The sequence below is a fragment of the Plecotus auritus genome, assembly GCF_963455305.1.
Source record: "Plecotus auritus genome assembly, chromosome: 5".
Lineage (NCBI taxonomy): Eukaryota > Metazoa > Chordata > Mammalia > Chiroptera > Vespertilionidae > Plecotus > Plecotus auritus.
This window is the reverse complement of record NC_137776.1, coordinates 32,330,198-32,351,627: the sequence shown is the minus strand read 5'-3', so window position 1 is coordinate 32,351,627 and position 21,430 is coordinate 32,330,198. Positions and strand designations below refer to the sequence as shown.

Genomic DNA, 21,430 nt, shown 5'->3' with positions numbered 1-21,430 from the left:
AAAAGCAGCCACTTGTCACTGTAACAGTATTCAGTTTCTGAGCATAGCAATCTGCAGGTTAGTATACTAAATTCTGATTATATTAAAATATCAGTTCTAAATATTGACTTAAGATGTCACACATTTTGCATAAGGGAATGTTAACAGAAAGATTATAAAGATTACTGCCTTGTTTATATACCTTAAACAGCACAGAACCTTGCAATTCAAAACAAAAATGTGCGTGTTGCACATTGGTATACTATAGATGTGCATTTAATTTAAACAAATATACAACAGGGAGATAAGGCACACAGGGGAGAGGCTACAAAATAATTTGAACAGTGCAGGTGATTCTGCCCACCCTCACCCTTTGTAGTTAATAAACAAGCTCTGGCATGAGCATGAGATGGGAGAGGTTCCCTTGGGCCTGAACAGAAGCCAACTACTTCATCTGGTGCTTAACCAAAGAAACTGCTCAACACAGGAGAAAAACCTGGTTGTTATATCTATTATTGTACTTGATGGGTAATTTAACAGAAAACTGTACCCTGCCTAAAAATTATAACTTTTCCACCCTTTAAAACTGTGACTTTATTTGTATACATACATATACAGGGGTGGGGCAAAAGCAGGTTTACTGCTGTATGTATGGAAGAATAATACAGTAATTAATAAATAATAACACAAGAATAAACTTTCACATACACTGTAAACCTGCTTTTGCCACACCCTTGTATATATGCTGTCTTCTTTATTCCCACTAGGGGGCAGCAGTATATAGACAAGGGCGGTAGAGAAGGTTTAGGAAAAACAGCACACCTGTTAATCAGAGTTGCAAGTATAGTTAGAAGTCTAAAGTTTTTATATATGTTACCTTGAATGTGGCAAATGCATCGGAAGCTATGTCAAATGTTGACATTTCGACATATCTGAAGAAATCATAAAACTGTTCTGACCACAAAATGATTTTTGCAAGAGGTTCATGTCTGATGCACTCTCTTAACATTATTCCACAATTTAGAGCTATTTCAGGAGATTCATACCTGCAAAAAGAAAAACAAACAAGCATGATTACTCTTTTAAAACTCCAACTGAACAGTTCACGTTTTTAGAAAAGGACACTTCAGGAAGTGCCCTGAGTGATCAGAGCAGGTTACACACAGCATCTCTCATGTACAACATGTGCTCAGTGAATTTTCTGTAGCGGGCACACACACATTAGTTGGTGAAGACAGCTTCAACCCAAGAAAAATAACAGCTATGAGAATGATTGTGGAAATAAAAGTTCATTATTTAAGGTAAAAATTTTGAAGAGAAGCATTTAGGGTCTCACATAAGGGTTAGCTTTACATGTGGGGTGTTCTCAACACTTCAGAAAAACCAAAAGCTGAATCAAAAAACAATATGAAATAAATAAAATAGTTCCCTAAATTCATAGTATATAAAAGGCTCTAACACATGTACAGCACTTGTATTACATTGTTTCAAGTTAATACTTAAAATAGTACTTTCAAGACTACTGGCAACATCTAAGCCCTACAGACTTGAAAGCCTGGTCCTGAGGATATCACAGTCAGGACTCTCAGTGGGCAGAGGGGAGTCCACATGCAGCCTTCCTCTACATCCATCTTGGTGTTTCTAGAGTCTCCCTTCCCTATGACCAGAAAAAAACCTCATTTCCCTTTCACCCAGCAGGCCTTTCCCTTCTGACATGCACCAACCCCCTCGGACCGGCTGTGCTGTTGAGCTCAAACACATAGCTCTCTTTCCTTTACTTCCTTCCAAGCTGCTTGCATGGTTTAATGTCTTTCCCACACAATCACCTCCAGTCTCCTGCAGTCAAATTCTATTTCCCAACATCCTACCAGCAAAGACCTCTCCTGGACAAATCCACCTTTTCTCCTAACACAGAGTCTACCACTTAAGTGTCCTGGCAGTGCTGATCTTCACATCTCTCAAAGAAAGAAACTCTCCCAGTTTTCCTTTCTACTCCTTTGACTGTTCTATTTTTTTGCCTGGCCTCCAGTCTGCTAGCAAACACCCATACAATCTCCTTGCTTCCACCATGACTCCTACAGGTCTTCTATTCAGGTCTACACCTGAACTATACATTTCTGTTGGCATTTTCTGTTGTCTCTGGACAACTTCTATTAAAGGTCTACTATAAACTCCACATGTCTAAAATAAAATCTCATCTCCCTCCACAAAAGAGGCCGCCACCCCTGCTTCCATCTAAGCTGGCATCACTGCTGTATTTTTGATACCCTAGTCTGAAACAGTTTTGAGAGAACTGTCTGTGATAATGGTAATGGTTTTTATCTGTGCTGTCCATTATGGTAGCTACTAGGCACATGTGGCCATTGAGCACTTGCAATTTGGCTTAAATGACTAAGGGATTAAATTTTAAAATGTCATTTAACTTAAATTAATTTGAAATTAAATAATTACATGTGGTTAGTACATACTGTATTGGAAAACACAGTTCCAACTATGCCTTTTTTTAATTTTTAGAAAATAAGTCTTTATTGTTGAAAGTATTACATATACCCTCTTTTTTTTCTAATTGATGTGAGAGAGAAACATCGATCAGTAGCCTCCCAGAGGTGCCCCAACCGGGAATCAAACCTGTGATCCTTTGGTACACAAGACGATGCTCCAAATAGTTGAGCGACACTGGCCAGGGCCCAACCTTACCCTCTTTCTCTGCTCCCAACCTTCCCATCTCCAGTGCTTTTTAACTGCTTCTTTGTAATATCTTAGTTTCAGTTCCTGTTATCTTTTTCCCCACTGTGGCATTAATGCAGACCTAGAGAAATGCAAGTAACCCTAACCAACACCTGTGTTCAAGCTCTGTCTTACCAAATCTACCCAACACACAAATATATCAATAGCACTTCCAGCTTACGAGTTTAAAATGATTTCTTGCTGATCAAATAAAGACAACCTTAGGGGCTTAATGCCTATCTCGGCTTTGCATCAGATCTATTCCTCTGGCAAAGTGTCACCTCCCACTCTACCATAAAGCAGCCCACTCTTCTTACTGCTGCCCACCACTATGTTCAATTGTGCCCCTGTACCTATTCTTTTTTATTTTGCCAATTGAAACCACCTGGAAATTCACTCTTGTTTCATCTTTTACCAACCCTTGCCTTATTGACTAACCTCCCCTCCCCCCATTTTATCCCCTGAAATCCTACAGTACTAATTGTTATCTAGTAGCATAACAATTGTATGTTGTATTATCCTTTTGTTGTACATAGGTTCATATCAAAACTACATGGCTTTGTATCATTTATGGTAAGTCAGCTAGATGGTTGATTGTGATTAAAATGTCTGCTCGGAAAATGGCTAATCATACAATTTATCTTTGCTGATCTTTAGTAAGGAGACTAGAATTCAGGGGTAAGACAGTTTGGTACAACAAGTTGGGCAGGTTTTGATGGTAGTTTGTCAAGCTTATCTTACACAATTAAAGTATAAACCAATGATTACAAGGCAAACAGTTATGCTCTACAACCTGTTAGCACTAGAGTGGAGGGCACATTAACATTTAAATCGCCAGAGAAGAAGCTGCCTTCAGATGCAGTCTAATACTAGCAACAAGAGTATTTTCAAATGCAAATTAACAATGGCAACCCAAATAGCTGGAAGTATGCATAACCAGAGCAGATAATCACATCCTATGGAAGTAGTCTAAACTAACTGACCAACAGGAGGACAACAATCTTAAAAGCAAGTTCACAGGGCTCCTTAAAGAAATGGCTATTTCCAGGACCGAAGACAGAACTCACACAAAATAAGCCAGGGACATCATGTGCTGAAAGCACAGAAACATCAAAGACTGATGCGGTCTTGCTAAAAGGAGCCAACTTGAAGGAGAGGAGCTCTCAATGGTCCAAGAAGGGGCATTATGGACATAAAATTTGTGATTTTTTTCCACATGATAAAATGACCCAGTTACTTCAAGAAATAAATGGTATATTTTAAAAAGGGGGTCAGGAGCTATTACAGATGAAAAGAGAGTTAAATAAGAATCATATCAACCAAATTCAGTTTGTGAGCTTTGCTTAGTACCTGACTTGGACAAACTAACAGAAAAATGCCATTTTTTGTGGCGTGAAAATCAAGAAAACATGAACACTGAGCATTAGATAATGTTAGGTTTATATATGGTATTGTGACCATGTAAAAAAAAATCCTTAGATGTATCATCTTACTAGGGATGCAAACTGAAGTGACATTGTGTTTGAGGAGGAAAAAGGGAGGAATACATGAAACAAGAACACAGTTTAAGAACTGCTGAAGCTGGGAAATGGAGGAAGGGTTTGTTGTATTATCCCCTCCAGTCTGATGTACATGTTCCACAGTACAGGCTAGAAAGGGTCCCAACATCAGCAGCATTCTGCACGTGTCTCCTCCTCTTCTTTCCAGCTGAGGTTTCTGCTCTGGCTAGCTCGGATGGATGAGAGCTTTAAACTTTTTGTTTAAATTGTTATCTTAATATTCTTACTTACATGATGTTTAACAATGTTCTGTTCATGCCCTTGGCTATTCTAAAGGGAAAATGTAAGCAGAGATAACTAATTTGTAAATTTTAATAATGATGGCTACTTATACAAAAGGAAATTATTAGCTTTAAAAATACATAAAGACTCCTGGAAGCTGCCTGAAGAACACTAAAATTTGCCATAGCCGGATGGATAGAGCGTCAGCCTGCGGACTGAAGGGTCCTGGATTCAATTCCAATTAAGGGCACATGCCTGGGGTTGTGGGCTCGATCCCCAATAGGGGTGTGCAGGAGGCAGCCAATCAATGATTCTCTCTCATCACTGTTTCTCTCTCTCTCTCCTTTCCTCTCTGAAATCAATAAAAATATATTAAAAAAAAAAAAAACACCAAAATTTCAGACTATTCCCTACATGTTTATACACAAAACTCTGGATTGACACAACAAAAAAACTAGATACCAAAAGTTCTGTATGGCAACACGTGAAGAAGCAACACAGATAGTTAGAAATAGAAAAAAATAAACAGAATGCTGGTGTCCAAGGCACACACTGACTCATGCTTTGTCTAAGCAAGTTTCAACTTGAGGGAAGTGTTAAACCCTAGAGATAGGAATCAAGTGAGACAAGTGGTACAGCTAGGGGTAGGAGAGCAAGCTGATTCACACCAACAGCCATGCCAGTAAAACGCCTGCCTGCCAATTTAACAGGACATCACCAATGCTGGGGCAGGCACACACCATACCCAAAGCTGGCCAACAAGCCTGGTGTGAACTGACAGGAGGTTACCTTACCAATCAGGGAGGCTCAGTGATGAAGGAGGACAGGATCGGTTTTGTTTTGAAGTTTAAGCTTTTAGGCTTTTGGGATTTTTTTTTTTTAACTGACAAATTACCCAAACACAAATGCCTGCTTAGTCCAGGAGTAATTCCAGGGAGATACACTGTGCTTTACCAAATTAAATGGGTTAGTGAGTGGACACACGTAAAAAGCAAAGGGTACTACTTCACAACCATGTTCTTTGTTGACTGACTGAGTTAAGCTATACAACTCCAGTTACTAGGGAGCTTTTACTGCCTTACAGGGTGCAGGTGTACCCAAAGATGTCTAAATAGATGATTTAACTGACATTTCATACACTTAACTTTTTAAATCTTAGAGAACAGAAGTAAGACCACAGAGACTTTTATTCTTCAGTCATGTATGATTTGAAAATTTAAAGCCTCATGATTCACCTACCTTTAAACTTCTATGGGCATTTTTTCAAGTTCAATTTAGCTCACAGGCTGAATTTTAAGGAGGGAAATATGTTCAAGAGCTATAAAAAAATCGAGCTGAGTGAACCATAGAGAGAATGCTTTCCCACATTCACCATCCTGTTTTTGCCCAAGACCATTTTTCCTTTTTATTTCTCAACTGAGAATATAAATTTTATTACATTGTACATACCCTTTCAATAACATGAACAAAATATTCTGTTGGGTGCAGATGTATTCAACAGTAGGAGTTCTTGTACCAATTTGTCTTCTGAGAATATTGTTGAAAATTTGAGCCACATCTTTTTTGCCCTATTAGGAATACAATCATTAAAACATATACCTGACTAAACATTAAAAAGCCCATCCACCCTCCCAGATACACTCAAATCAAGGCATTGAATATTTATAATTATAACCAAATATATGACCTTAAAACATTCACAGACATTAAATTTTCTTTATAATTTTAAATTCTAAGTTTTAATAGTATACCATTTTTAACCTGAGCAATGTGTTGACAAAGTGAAATCTCACTACATATAATTTCAATCATTCCTCTCAGAATCATGCTCAGATATGAAAAACAAAACCTTGCTCTATGTTTACAATGTTCAGGGACCTCATTCCCACCCAAACGGAACAAGCGGCCTAAATAGGATGCTCGTGTTGTAAACGCTACACATATTTTCCTTTTATAGTGAAGGAAGGAGAAAGTGTATGCTGCTAATATAATAAAATGAAAGAATTCCATAAGAAGCTGAGCTTTAATGGTAAGTAGACACATGCCCCTATTAAACTAGGCCTACTTAGGAAAGAATATATAGATTAATAATGAAGGTGCTAAGCATCACATAATGTTCAGAGGTCAGAATTACACCACTGTACTTGACTATACAAAATAGACGGACATTACTGCTCTACAGTAAAACTGAAAAGCTGCCTAAGAAAGTAACAAGTGCAGAGCAGCACTGGATGGCAAGAGATGTTTCAGAATGGCCACTTGTTAAGAGCCTGACAAGCCTGCAGGAGAGATGGAGTGAGCGAGAGCTTTCCAGCACCAGAGATCACCCTGCGGCCCACCTAGGTCAGGAGCTGTAATAGCAATTGCTAAGAACCAGTCTCAGGGGCACACACTTCTTTAAAATTTGTGTCTCTAAAGTCCCAAATGACTGGGGACTGGGATGGGTGGACAGAGAAGAAACTGGATGTTCCAGTACATTTCCAACATTGCAGAGGAAATAAAAACTGTTGTTGAAATTTGATATATGATTAAAAATACATGAAATCAGCTACATAAATGGAAATATCAGTTCTACTTGTTCTACAGAATAGAAATAAAACTTTATTCTCTTTTATTATCAATATCATATTGGAGTAACCTATGAACCCACCCTCATATCCCTCCCCAAAACTGGATCTGGCTATATTGCCTGCTATTTTCTCCCCTGGTTTTGCAAGCACTTGAACAGACATCCAAACAATCAGGATGATAGACACTGGGGCTTTCACAAAGCACACCCATAATAAAGAATCAAGAATCATGACCATGCCAGAGCCCTCAGTAATATGTGTATGTGTGTGTGTGTGTGTGTGTGTGTGTGTGTGTGTGTGTGTATACATATATATTATATATGTATATACTTCTCAGACTGGTACCAAGGACCATTATTCTCACTGTTCCCTGACTAAATAACATGGCATGATCAGCTGTGTAAGTTTGGGTAACAATCTCAAAAGTATACTAGAGTTGGGCAGGAGATGCAAATGGGTAAAGCAGGGAAAAAAAGTAGGCTGTGCTGTCTGCCACACACCCAGTGTGGATCTCCTGCATCACGGGTAGCTGCTTCTCTGCTCCAGCTAAGGGGCCATGGAGGACTATAGGCCCAATGTTACCAGAGTCCAAAGTTTCAAGAGAAGCCAGAAATTCAAAATTGTGTATAATACCTCCTGTTATTTAAATGATATCATCATTTAAACATTTAAAAGCTGTGCCAAGCAAAACACATATGATCTCTGCTGTAATGAATTCTCAACAAGTAAAAACAAAAACCAAAAAAATAACCACCATAATGATGTTCTCGGAGATCTCATCTACCTCTAAAATTCTAACATTCTAGGTCATCTTTAGATTGTTTATTCCTTGAGAACCAAGGGCCAGTGAATTATGTAAAACAGCAGCTGTTAATTACAGACAACCTAAATAAAAGGGCATAATGAATACCTAAGAACCTCCCTGTATGATGTGGTAAAATAAGGGGAGAAAAGCCTGGGACACCCTTGAGTTCCTGCCCTGGCTCTGCTAATAGGAGGCAGTGTGGGCATGCTTATAGGTCAGCAACCCCTGAGCCAGGAGCCTGGCAGGAATCTTCAGATGTTTCAAAGGAGGGAGGCTCATGCAAAAGGACTATGAATGGGGTGCTGTTGGTGAAAAGCAAGAGACTGGTTTCTTACCTCGAAGTCAATGAGCTGCAGGTCTGCCACCAGGGTGCTCAGGAGCCCACTATTATACAGTTCTTGAGCGAGCTGTGCCACTGCTTCCGTCTGCGGCTCTTTTTCATTTGTGCCATAGAGAATTTCTTTCATGGCAACCAGATTTTTGGAAACTTCTTCTGTGGCCTGATTTTGAGGGAGAGGAGAAAAACAATTAATTTTAACAAACATATATAGCACACCTATATTTGTTAAATACCTTCGCTATGTACCCATGGGCCTATACAAGCACCAAAAGTGGACAAGCCCAAGATGCCCTCAGGAGCTTAACACTGTGCATGTGTGTACACATGTGTGGGCCAACACACATGCTCAGCAGGGAAAACCAGCAGATTCACATGTACACTTGAACACTGAAAACAATATAATGATAGAAATGCAACAGGAAGAAAATACTCAATTCTGCATCAAATGGGAGGGAAACAACATGGAAGAAGCACATGAGCTGACCCAGAGACTGGAGACACCGAGAAGCAAGAACTGGGGAAAAGGAGACTATGGGGCAAGAACTGGCATGAGCCAGGCATGAGGGGGAGGGAGAAGCACAGGGTCTGTTAGAGAAAAGGTGTGGAGGGAGCAAGGGAGCGGCAGCAAAAAATGAAGCTGAAAGAGGCTTTGAATGCAACAGTAAAATATTAGCAATAAATAAAACGTCACTTCTGGCCAAGATGGAGGAACAGGGGCTAGATTTCACCATTTCCATGAAAAAGACTAAAACACTGGAGATAATTATGAAAACAATGAGTTCTAAACATTGAACTTCAGGCAGTATAGGACAGTGACCCCTGAGAGAAGGGAAACAAATGAAGTGAACCTCACAATTGCCCCAAGTTGACTATCAGGAGGGAATTTCCAGGCTACAGCACAGGAAGAGGAAGCCAGGCAGAAGAGGGGGCCTCCATGAATTGAGCTGAGTTGAGATGATAGAGCTGCGCATCTGCGGAGGCCAAGGAGACTAACATTCACAGCAGGGCAGAGTACCAGAGAGGAGAGATCTATATGGAGGAGAGTTAGCATCTGCAAAGACTCGCTTGCTTCTTCAGCTGAATACTGATAGGCATACACATGCGAGGGAAGCACCCAAGGCCAGGGAATAGTACCATGGAGCTCACACAGGCTGGAAAAAGTTCTCATTCCTAATCAACCTGAGGAAAACCTCCTGTTCAAAGGACATAAAGCAGAGCATTCAAAAGGTTTTTATCTCAGTCATTACCCAAAATTAGTCCTAGACTAAACTCTATTCTGGTCCCATACAAAGCTTAATAGCAAGCCTGAAAAGGAGCAAACTGGAAACCACCACCAATAATGAGAAAAAAGCAACAACAGAAACAGCTCTGCTAGTGACATGGGTGGCAGAATTAATAAACATGGATATTGAAAGTTACTATAACTAGACCGGCCGGCATAGCTCAGTAGTTGAGCGTCGACCTATGAACCAGGAGTTCATGGTTCTATTCCCGGTCAGGGCACATGCCCAGGTTGGAGGCTTAATCCTCAGTAGGGGGCGTGCAGGAGGCAGCTGATCAATGATTCTAATCATTGATGTTTCTATCTCTCTCTCCTTCTCCCTTCCTCTTTGAAACGAGTAAAAATATATTTTTTTAAAAAGTTACTATAACTTTAGTCAATATGTTTGGGGAAAAATAAACAGATTAAGTAAAGGTATGGAAAACATTTTTTTAAAAAGACCCAAATCAAACACTTAGAAATAAAACTACAATGCCTGAAATAAAAATTACACTGGATCACTTGATAAAATTAACAGATTAGACACTGCAGAAAAAATCTCTAGTAAACATAAAGATAGAGCAATAAGAACTGTCCAAAATGAAACACAGAGGGGCGGGGGGGGGGTGGTGAGTAGGGAAAGAGACAGCACAGCAGTGAGATATAGGATGGCTATAAGCAGTTTAATACATGTGTAACTGCAGTTCCCAAAGGAGGGGGAGGATAGACAAAATAAATTAAGATATAATGGCTGAAAATTATCAAATCTGATGAAAAATATAATCCCACAGAACCAATAAATTAAAAAAAAATCCTAAACACAAGACACAGAAAGAAAACTACACCAGGCTATGGAATAATCAAATTACCTTAATTTAGTGAAAATTTAAAAGCATCTAGAGGGAAAAGAACACTAGAAAACAAAAAATCAAACAATGACAACAGACTTCTTGATAGAAATGAAGCAAGACTAAAGATAGTGGAGGAACATCATTAAAGTCCTAGGAAAAGAGAAAACAAAATTACCCTCTTATAATTCTATACCCAGTGAAAATATTGTTCCCAAAACAAAACTAAATAAAGAGTTGTTGAGACGCAGACAAGCTGAAAAATTTTGTCACCTGCACTATAGGAAATGTTTAAAGAAGTCCTATAGGCAGAAGGAAAATGATTCAAGATGAAAACCTGCACATACACAAAGGAATAAAGAGCACTGGAGATAGTTCCCTATTATTTTTTAAAATGTCTTTAAAAGGTAATTGGCTGTTTAAAGCATAAATAATTGTATTCTGAGGTTATGACACATGCAGAACAAAAACGTGGCAACAACTCCAATGTGGGTAATGGAGTATAGTGTTGTAAAATTCTTACATATGAAGCAGAATAATATTTCTTGAAGACAGACTGCAATAAGTTAAAGTTATATACTGTAAATCCTAAAGGAACCACTAAAAAAACAACACACACAAAAAAACAAAGAGTTATAGGTAATAACAAAGGAGACTCAAGTAGAGTACTAAAGATAGGTGAAAAAAATAAAGGCTATAAAAAGCTATAAAAGCCAAAGAATTTGTGAACAGAAATCTACTTCAAGGAGATTAGTTAGCACAGATTCACAGGGCACAAGCATTTAATGGTATCTAAAGAATTATCTAGTTCCAAGGTATTCCCTTCTACAATCTTCTATCCTCCTTACCAAATGATCATATTGCTTCACCTTAAATATTTCCAGTGTCTGCTAGTCCTGGGGCTGCACTGCAGAGCAGGCAGTATCCTAACTTCTCTTCCACAGAAAGGCTCCTCTTTGAAGGCAGCTTGCCCGTTTTCCCTAAATAGCCTTCTTCCAGGAAACCTCTCAGTTTCTTTAACTATCCTCCTAAGAAAGATAGTGCTAATGTTCCAACCCTATCTAAAATGGAATAATGCAGAAGCCATCAGACTACCACTTTCCTACAAATGTCACAAATGTTAATGTGGCCCAAGGCTACCTTTAAGAATTTTTGCAATTATATCATACTAGAGGTCTGTTGCATGAAATTCGTGCAAGGGCCTTGGCCCCGCCCTGGCCCCAGCCCGTAGCTGCTGGGTGGGGGGTGGTGGGGCTCTGCGCCTCTGCCTCAGCCCCCACCTGCTGCAGCTTTGTCTGGAAGGAAGGACATCCAGTCTAATTAGCATATTACCCTTTTATTATATAGATTTATTATATAGATTATATAGATAATTCATTCAAAACCAGATCTTTGAATGACAGTACAATGAAGGCTTTAACTCTTTTCACTACTTAATTTCATTTCATTAACAGTCCTGCATTCAACATTGTGGAGGTATTTCTGGATTTGAAAGGACATCCAATATTCTAGCTATCACTCTCCTTTTTGTACGGTCTGAAAATCTGATAGCTATGCTTCCCATGGCCTCAATCATTAACCAAAATGCTGAAAAGGAAATAACCATAAAGGAATCATTATACCACTGAATCATTATGTTCTTTCCAGTAACAATCTACTTACTAATAATCTTTGGGCATGGCCACTCAACCACTTACATACCCCTATTTCCAAATCATATTCAAGTGGCATTTTGTTAAATACTTTGATAAAATAAGAATAACTATTCCTTCCACACTTCCTGAACATAAGAAAATGAAATAAAGTTAATATGGTAAGACCTTTTATGCTGATTTCTACTAACCACTATTTTCTGTTCTAAGTGCTTATAAATCCTCCTCATAATAATCCCATCATGAAACCTTAATCAGTCTCAATGTTAAGCAGAATCTTAATATTTCCAGTCTGCTGTTACTACCGTATTTTCGACTTAGATTTCTGACAGTTTGTCATCATTGGATGACAAATTTTCAGTCCGACCAGTGTGGCTCAGTGGTTGAGCATCAATCCCTTGATTCTGGGTCAGGGAACATGCCCAGGTTGTGGGCTCCATCCCCAGTAAAGAGTGTGCAGGAGGCAGCCAATGGATGATTCTCTTTCATCATTGATGTTTCTATCTCTCTCCCTCTCCCTTCCTCTCTCTGAAATCAATAAAAACATTAAAAAAATTTTTTAAGTATCCCAGATTGTACCTTTTCTGGGCCAGTAGATCAAATCATTTATTAATAGTAAATGTTCTCTTAAATCTAGTTATATGTGCTTTTTCAACTTAATTTTACTAATCTTCATTCTTAAGATATTCTCTTTGACAGGGAAGAATCTGACATTTAGTAGGTTTTCTGAGTCTATTTTCTGTTGATTTTACACCAGTGACCCTAAGTAATAGGCATCAGCCCCCACTGCTTCTCTGGCTAGATCATAGTTTTGAGGCTCATAACAATCCTTCATATGCCTCACTTTATACTCTTCTCTGAAATCATATGATTTTAAATCTAATTTAGACCATATTCTAGGCTCTCTTCTGAGAGCAAAAGATGAATAAGCAGGGGGAGAGGTGAGTGATAGCCAGAGTATGGGGTTTCTTTTGGAGGTGATGAATTGTTCTAAAACTGACTGTGGTTATGGTTGTACATTATGTGTGAATAAACGAAAAACCACTGAATTATACACTTTAAATGGGTTAATTATATATGAGTTATGTCTCAACAAAGCTGTTTAAAAAAACAGGGAGGGGAGAAGCAAGGAAATAGAAAGCTACTTACGCTAATTCTGAAATGAAAGCCCACCTGGATTCACTTTTAAATCCCTCTTCTTACCTTTCCTGTCACATACATTGCGGGTGGGGAGGAAACACCTATGGAATTCCCTCCTCTGCTAACTAGTACACTCACCTACCCATGTTAATCCTCCCTGCTTCTGGTCTCCATCCATCTCCTGCTTTCTCAGAACTCATCCCGTCTGTTATCTCATCTTCTAATATAGTCAACTCCCCTCTCACTTGATTTTAAATGTGATCAAGACTCCCATTAACAAAATCAAACTCTCCTTTGACTTCATAACCCCCTCCTAGTCACTGCCCCCCATAACATCTACCTGTTTGCTATAGTCCACATCTCTTTCCTATTCACTCTTCAATCCAAACCCATGTGACTTCTACACCTAGTTACCAATGACCTGCCTGCCATTAAATGCAATTTCCAGTCTTCACTACATGTGTGCACTTGGCAGCATTTGCAGTTGTTGATGACACCCTTCTTTTAAAACCACCCCTCCCTTGTCCTCAGTGACTCACCACCACCCTAATTTTTTCCTTCCTGTCTCCTTTTTGGATCAGCCTCCTTGACTAGACCATTTAAATATTGGAATTCCTCAGGGCAGGGTACAAGGCCCTCTTCTCATTCTATCATCTCTCCCTAAGTGATCTCACCCACACCCACAGCTTTAATTAACACCTCAATGCAGACGCCTCACAGATTCCTATCTCTAATCCAGTTCTTTTACTAGTACATCCAGCAGCCTACTCAAAATGTCTCCACTTGGATGTCTCAAGGCCCCTTAAAACTAACACATCTAAAACAACTCATGATCTTGCTCCAATGCCTGGTATTCTTCTTTCCTTGTTCCCTATTTTAGGGTGTGATACCACTATTGATGTGAGTATACATGTTAAAAGTTAGGAATCATCCTCAACTCTTTTTTCTTCCCCACCCTGCCCCAATATCTAATTCATCACCAAGTCCCCCTAATCTATTTATCTCCCCACCCCCACCATCACTACCCAAGTTAGAGTCCCCATAACTACTACCTACTTGGCCTACTAAGTAGCCTATTGACCGTTTCCTTGAATCCCTTAGAAACCACTCTCCAGCCAAAACCGGTTTGGCTCAGTGGATAGAGCGTCAGCCTGCGGACTGAAAGGTCCCGGGTTCGATTCCGGTCAAGGGCATGTAACTTGGTTGCGGGCACATCCCCAGTAGGAGGTGTGCAAGAGGCAACTGATCGATGTTTCTCTCTCATTGATGTTTCTGACTATCTATCCCTCTTCCTTCCTCTCTGTAAAAAATCAATAAAATATATATATATTAAAAAAAAAAAAAAAAAAGAAACCACTCTCCACATGACACTTACAATGATCTTTTTATAACGCAAATATGATTGTCATTCCCTCTGCTTATAATGCTTTAATTACTGACTGCTCTTAGGATGAAGAAAATTCCTTCTTAAAATGGCCCATAAAAGCACTCATGGTCTGATCCTACCTCTCTGACTTTACACTTCCACTACAATTACTCCCCCACTACCTATTCGCTACTACTCTGGTCACATTGGTCTCCTTTCAGAATCCTTGTACATATGGTTCCCTATGCTTGGAATGTTCTTTGTGCCCATACCCTGCCCCACCTCTTAGCCAACTCCTATTCTGCCTTCATTGCTCAGCTCAATGATCACTTCCTCAGAGAAGTCTTTCTAGGTAAATTTTATCACACATTCTCCTACCACCATGTACTTTTTCATAGTGTTTCTCCAGTTGTATGTAATGCTGCTTTACCTTGTGATTCTCAATTAATGTCTGCTTCCTTCTGTATTCTATTAGGAGCCCAGTGCTTGCAGGTGCTCCATACATGCATGAAGTAGGGTTGAACATCAGCATACTTGATCACCGGCATATAAAATCCCGATATAAAGAAATGTGTGACACATAAGTCAATGAATTCCCCCCAGATGTAGTACCGATCGATACAAGGACCTAAAGGCAAGACACCTTAAAACCTCTCACCGAGAAAGTTAAAAGGGTCTACCTGACAGGGTTAAGTGGTAAGCAAGGAACCTCCCTGTGTTCTTACAGGAAAACCTGTTTGGTAGTATAGTCTGTCTATGGGGAAGGGTAAGAAGAATACTTTCATCTTTCACTTGCTCTATTTCAGATTTATTTGAATGCTTTACAATTCACCTTTTGCTTTTTTAAAAAGCAAAAAGATAAAGAGAATGAGACAAATAGAACGAAGTGCTATGTTGTGCTAATCTCATTTCTACTTCTGTTTCATTCCCATAAGACACCCCCATAATTTTTAATATTTCTAACAAGTAACTAAGTTTATGTCTATACTAGAGGCCTGGTGCATAAAATTCGTGCATGGGTAGGGCCCCTAGGCCCTGGTGGTCAGCGCACGTCATAGCAAGCGATCGAACTCCTGGTCGGTCGAACTCCCAAGGGGACACTTTGCATATTAGGCTTTTATATATATAGATATGTAAGTAGGTCAACCTTAAAAAAGAGTGCCACAAATGATGCAAAATAAAAAGCTAAAGACTGGAATGGGTCTTAACAGTAAAAAGCCTGACTCAAATGATTCAGAAATAGATAATAGCATTGGGGACAAGAGACTTCCAAACCTGGTCATTTCCATAGTTAGTTACCATTTATAAAATAATCAACAGCATGATATAAAAGAAAAATTAAAATTCATCAACTTTATTATTAGCAGTCCTAATAAGAGATTAAACTCATATTTCAATAATTTTTGTTCCCATCACATGAACAATTACAAGTTGATTAAGCAAAAGCTTTAAAAAACTGTCCAAATATTACTAAGAGATAATCAGAAAAACTTAAGAAGTCAATTATTTCACCAGAAAAGGCAACACAGCAAGTATTTATGGGCTGAAGGTGCCACACACAGAACAAATAAACTTGACCTTGTTTACTTTTGACCTGGTTCCTTTCACCAGCATTTACACTAGTCACCCTGTCCAGTCCCCCATCTCTGGCCTGCCTGCATCATGTCAGTATGGTCTCTGCCTCTCTGACCACATCCTCCTTATCTGTCACCTTCCTGTCTGTCCCCTCACACATACCGAATCAGCTATTCACACTTACAGTGCCTCCAAACACTGTATCCTTTTCAAGCTGCTGAGATCATCATGTCACCTAATCCACTGGGCTCCTAATACCGTGTTACCTGTCCTGCTAAGACTGCATGTTTCAGTGCTGCCATGTTCTCAGCTCCAGATTTCCTGATCCCTTAATCCTGTGGTCGGCAAACTGCGGCTCACGAGCCACATGCGGCTCTTTGGCCTCTTGAGTGTGGCTCTTCCACAAAATACCTGGGCGAGTCTATTTTGAAGAAATGGCGTTAGAAGAAGTTTAAAAAATTTGGCTCTCAAAAGGAATTTCAATCATTGTACTGTTGATATTTGGCTCTGCTGACAAATGAGTTTGCCGACCACTGCCTTAATCAACATTGGATATCCTTTACTAAAAACTTTTCCTATTTAGGCTCCCAGGTTCTGAGCACTGTACAAAAAGTGACACACCTGAGCACACTTGGTTCACTGAAATTCATGCTGTCTGACTGCCTTCAATCCAGTCAGAAACATTCCTTCAAACTGGATTGATTTAACTCCTGGTAGCAACTATTTCAAAATTGCTCCACTTCCCTCAGGAGATGCTAGTCTCTCTCTCTCTCTCTCTCTCTCTCTCTCTCTCTCTCTCTCTCACACACACACACACACACACACACACACACACACACACACTATCCCACATTACCTAGGTTGTACTAATGAGTGCTTATGAAAAAAGAATGAGGAAAAAGATGAAAATTTCAGCTTCCTCCCCCCGCAGTGATTTCAAATAAACAGAGCTTTGGCAAACAGATGCTGAAGTAAGAGAGAAAGAATCTGATGACTCTTAGGTTTTCAGCCAGAGATATAGAGACAACATTTTTAAACCAGTCAATCAAGAAGAGAGAGACCAATGCTGGGGCAGAGAAAATAAATTCTGAGTTGAAATGTTAAGTTAGAAGTGATGCCGCAGTATGGAATCATAGCTTCTTAAGTGTTGAAAGAGATGCCAGAGGTAGTCTAAATCAGTAGTTTTTAAGAGCTTTTTGGGTCACTGATATCCTATTCCCTACTCCTGCCTGCCGTAATTTTTTTCAAAGTAAAAATCTTATGTAGAATCCCAATAAACAAATTAGAATAAAGTAAAACTAAGAGAGTGAATGAAGGGATAAAGAGTCCCTGGAACCTATTTCCCTAGAGCTGTGGTCGGCAAACTGCGGCTCGCAAGCCACATGCAGCTCTTTGGCCCTTTGAGTGTGGTTCTTCCCCAAAATACCACGGCCTGGGCGAGTCTATTTTGAAGAAGTGGCGTTAGAAGAAGTTTAAGTTTAAAAAATTTGGCTTTCAAAAGAAATTTCAATCGTTGTACTGTTGATATTTGGCTCTGTTGACTAATGAGTTTGCCGACCAATGCCCTAGAGCATTCTTTGCATATATACATCAAGTTTAAAAGCAAAACACATACTTACTTACCCTGCCTGCCCCCATTTCTAACCAAAATAAGAATTCCTGCTCTCTGTCTCATGAGAAGTATCATGTTTCTCTAGATAAGTAGGTAGCAAACTTGTGGGTCATATGGTCTCTGTCACAACTACTCAACTCTGCAACTGCAGCAGGAAAGCAACCATAGACCGCAGGCCAATGAATGGGAATGGCTGTGTTCCAATAAAACTTTCTTTACAAAACCAGGTAATAGGCTGACTTGGTCCACAGTTTATTGACTCATACTCTAGACAAAATATATGGTGGGTAGAGAGGATAGGCCAAAGGGTATGTGAACCTGAAATTAATTGTAGACAACCATCAAATCCTCTCAATTGTCCCTCAGAAATCTACTCTCATATCTTGCTTCTCCTTCTTACTCTTAGCTTTCCTTATCACTAGAGTTCTCTTAGCAAGTTCGCCTTCTGCCATTACATCCATCTTCCCAGACACACTTCTAATCTCATCTCATCTCTGACTTTGAAACATTGCTAATAGGAATGTAAAATGGCACAGCACTCTAGAAAAGAGTTTGGTGGTTTCTTATAAAACTAAACAAATGCTTACCATGTGACCCAAGATAGTATTCTTGGGCATTTATCCCAGAGGAAGGAAAACTTAAGTTCACACAAAACTGGTATAAAAATGTTCATAGTAGCTTTATCGGTAGTAGTCCAAAACTGGCAATAGTCCAGCTCTCCATCAGGTGAATGGCTAACCACACTGTGGTAAATCCAGAGAATGGAATACTATTCAGCAATCAAAAGGAATTATCGATACACTGCTTGCATGGGTCTCATGGGAATTTAGCTGAGTGAAAAAAGCCAATCTTAAAAGGTTACCTACTACATGATTCTATTTAAAAGACATTCTTGAAGTAACAAAATTACAAATTTGGAGAACAGATCAGGGGTTGCCAGCAAGGGTTAGGGATGTGGGGGAGGAAACCAGTGTCGCTATAAAGGGATAGCAAGAGCGGGCCTTGTGGTGATGGAACAGTTTTGAATCTCAAATGTGGTAGTGGTTACAAAGAAACCACATAGTTATCATGTGATAAAGCTGGGTAGAGCCCCTCCCCCCCACACACTCATATACATCAATCTATAATAATTAAAGCCTAAGCGACCATTGCAACCGAATGGACGACCGAACAGCCTGGGTGGGGTGACCAGGCCCGCAGAGGGGACAGTTGGGAGCGACCGGGCCGGCAGTGGGGTGGGCAGTGAGGGGCGACCAAACGACTGAGCAGCAGGCTGCATGGGGTGACCAGGCTGGCAGGGGGATTAGTGAGGGACGACCAAACAACCGAACAGCAGGCTGCATGGGGCGACCAGGCCCGCAGCGGGGAGGCAGTTAGGGCGACCAGGCCGGCGGTGGGGGGGGGGGGGGCAGTAAGGGGTGACCAGGCCAGCAGGGGGGGCAGTTAGGGGCAATCAGGCAGGCGAGCAGTTAGGAGCCAGTGGTCCCGGATTGTGAAAGGGCCTAAACTGGGAGTTGGACATCCCCCAAGGGGTCCCGGATTGGAGAGGGTGCAGGCTGGGCTGAGGGGACCCCCCCTCCCCCACCCACCCCGTCCATGAATTTTGTGCACCAGGCCTCTAGTATATATATAAAAGGCTAAGTGACCATCTGGTAGGTATGATGCACACTGACCACCAGGGGGCAGATGCTCAATGCAGGAGCTGCAGACTGAGGTGACTTGGTAGCAGCAGTTCTCAGGTGACGCACCCTGGAACCAGAGAGGAGGGAGCCCACTTCTTCGTGGGGCCACACAATTCCACCTTTGGCTATGGGTTATGTTGTTGCTGGGGCACTGTTGGCCCCGAATCTGGTTTAGTGCACACCTGCATTTGCGTTCCACACCCTGTACGACAGCAACTTTGCAGTGCCCTCTTGCACCCTGGGACCCCTCAGGGATGTTGGAGAGCTGGTTTTGGTCCAATCCTGACAGGCCTGACTGAGGAACCCCACCTGCCGGAGGGACTCCCACTCACTCTACAGATGCCCTTCGAGCCACAGCGCTGCCCCAGGTGTGGCCAGGCGGGGAGGGACCCTGGGAGGTTGGCTCCAGGGCATGTCCGGCTCATCTCACCCAGTCTCACTCCACCAGCCACCTTTTAATTCATTTCCTTTTAATGTTCACGAATCCATGCACCGGGCCACTAGTATATTTATAAAACTGGTGAAATGTAAATAAGGCCTGTGGGCTGTTCCAATGTCAATTTCCTGGTCTTAATATTGTATAGTTATGTGAGATGTTACCATTGAGGTAAACAGGGTAAAAGGTAGACAGTATCTCCCTGTGTACTTTTGTGCAACTTCCTATGAATGAATAATTACTTAAAAATAAAGTCTTAGAAGAAAGTAAAACAGAAGATTTCTTCAGCTCTCTAAGTATACCTTTAGGCTGTATGCAAGGCTCTTTTCAGTCTACCACAACCTACATTTTAGCCTCACTTTCCACCCTTCATTTATATCTTGTTACCTCTATAAAGTCACCATGAACTTGTCCCTGTTCTTCTGAACATGCCAGACTTTATGCTGTCTCACATTCCGTTCCCTCTCATTCTTTGCCTGCCAAACACCTTAAAACCCAGTTCAAATGTCACTTTAAACTTAATGCTATCTGTGAAGAGGTACGGACTGCTTCATCCTTTTGATTCCCACAAAATTATTGGTACCTCATACTTATTTCCTCTCCTAGATTATAAACTCCTTAAGAACAGGGAAAAAATTTTGATCCTTGTGCCCATCTATCTGCCCCAATATATGGGGGCACTAAAATTTCTGTGGATTCAATCAAGTTTGGAATCTTTAACAAAAAAGATTACTTGCATTGTCACTTTTTGCAAAAGACTATCTTGCTATATAATGTACACATGCAACTCAGCATAATAAAATTCCCATAACTGAGATGGGAATCACTGTGTATAAAGTCGTTTTTAGAAACAATTTTTAAATAACCTATTTAGGAAAAAAATTCCATGTTTCTGTTCACCATTATTTTATATAATCAAATTTAATATAATTTACATACATGTAAGTAGTTATTACTGAGAAATGCCTCAAAGAACCCAGATTTTTTGGGGGGATGGGGAAGGTTTAAATCATTTGTTATTTTATTTCTTCATACCTACTCTTTAGCAAAAGAATCAATTTAAACAAGAGCACTCTGAATATATATACCAATCTATATGTAATGCCTAGTATCAGTTCATCCTCAAAAAACTATTAGATGACCTCAGTGAAAAAAGGAAGTTCTTAAATCAAAGTAAATTAAGATGAAGAATGTGAGATGGAATCTAAAAGTAACCTGAGAAATATTGTTGGTGCCAAATATTTGAGATGAGAGCAATTCTCCCATCATTATAATTCCTGTATTAACTTTCAAAAAGAAGTCCCACACACACGTGCAGGCACACACGACTCTCTGTGGAAAAAAAGTCTGAGTATTCTTCTAAGCTGAAAGATCATGGACTAAGAAAAACCTATTAATAACCTTCTGGTGTTAAAGATTACTCTAAACAAGTTTAGTAACCATGAGTCACTGTTAAATGGCCACCCTATGAAAAGACTCCTCCCTTCCCCCTCTTAAGTATGCCAGCAAACTTACTCCTCTCCTGAAATGAGTGAATACAGCTATTCAATATTGTGAACACACACATTCACAGTGATGAAGGGAACCAAGTGTGTGCTGAGCGAGGCAGCCATACCTTCTTTATATAGCATGCAGTGGGCAAAGAGTGTATAAATA

At 40.2% G+C, this 21,430-nt stretch overlaps 1 protein-coding gene across 1 annotated transcript in view; it reads right to left on the bottom strand.

Annotated features, from left to right (window-relative positions):
* Positions 1 to 21,430, bottom strand: part of CAB39 (calcium binding protein 39) — a 77,454-nt gene that overhangs the window by 12,019 nt on the left and 44,005 nt on the right. Inside the window, exons 3-5 of the mRNA XM_080667733.1 lie at positions 8,198 to 8,362; positions 5,937 to 6,055; positions 857 to 1,025 (exon numbers count right to left, since the gene is read on the bottom strand). Of these exons, the coding sequence (XP_080523859.1) occupies positions 857 to 1,025; positions 5,937 to 6,055; positions 8,198 to 8,362 (453 nt within the window). The remainder of the gene's footprint in view (positions 1 to 856; positions 1,026 to 5,936; positions 6,056 to 8,197; positions 8,363 to 21,430) is intronic.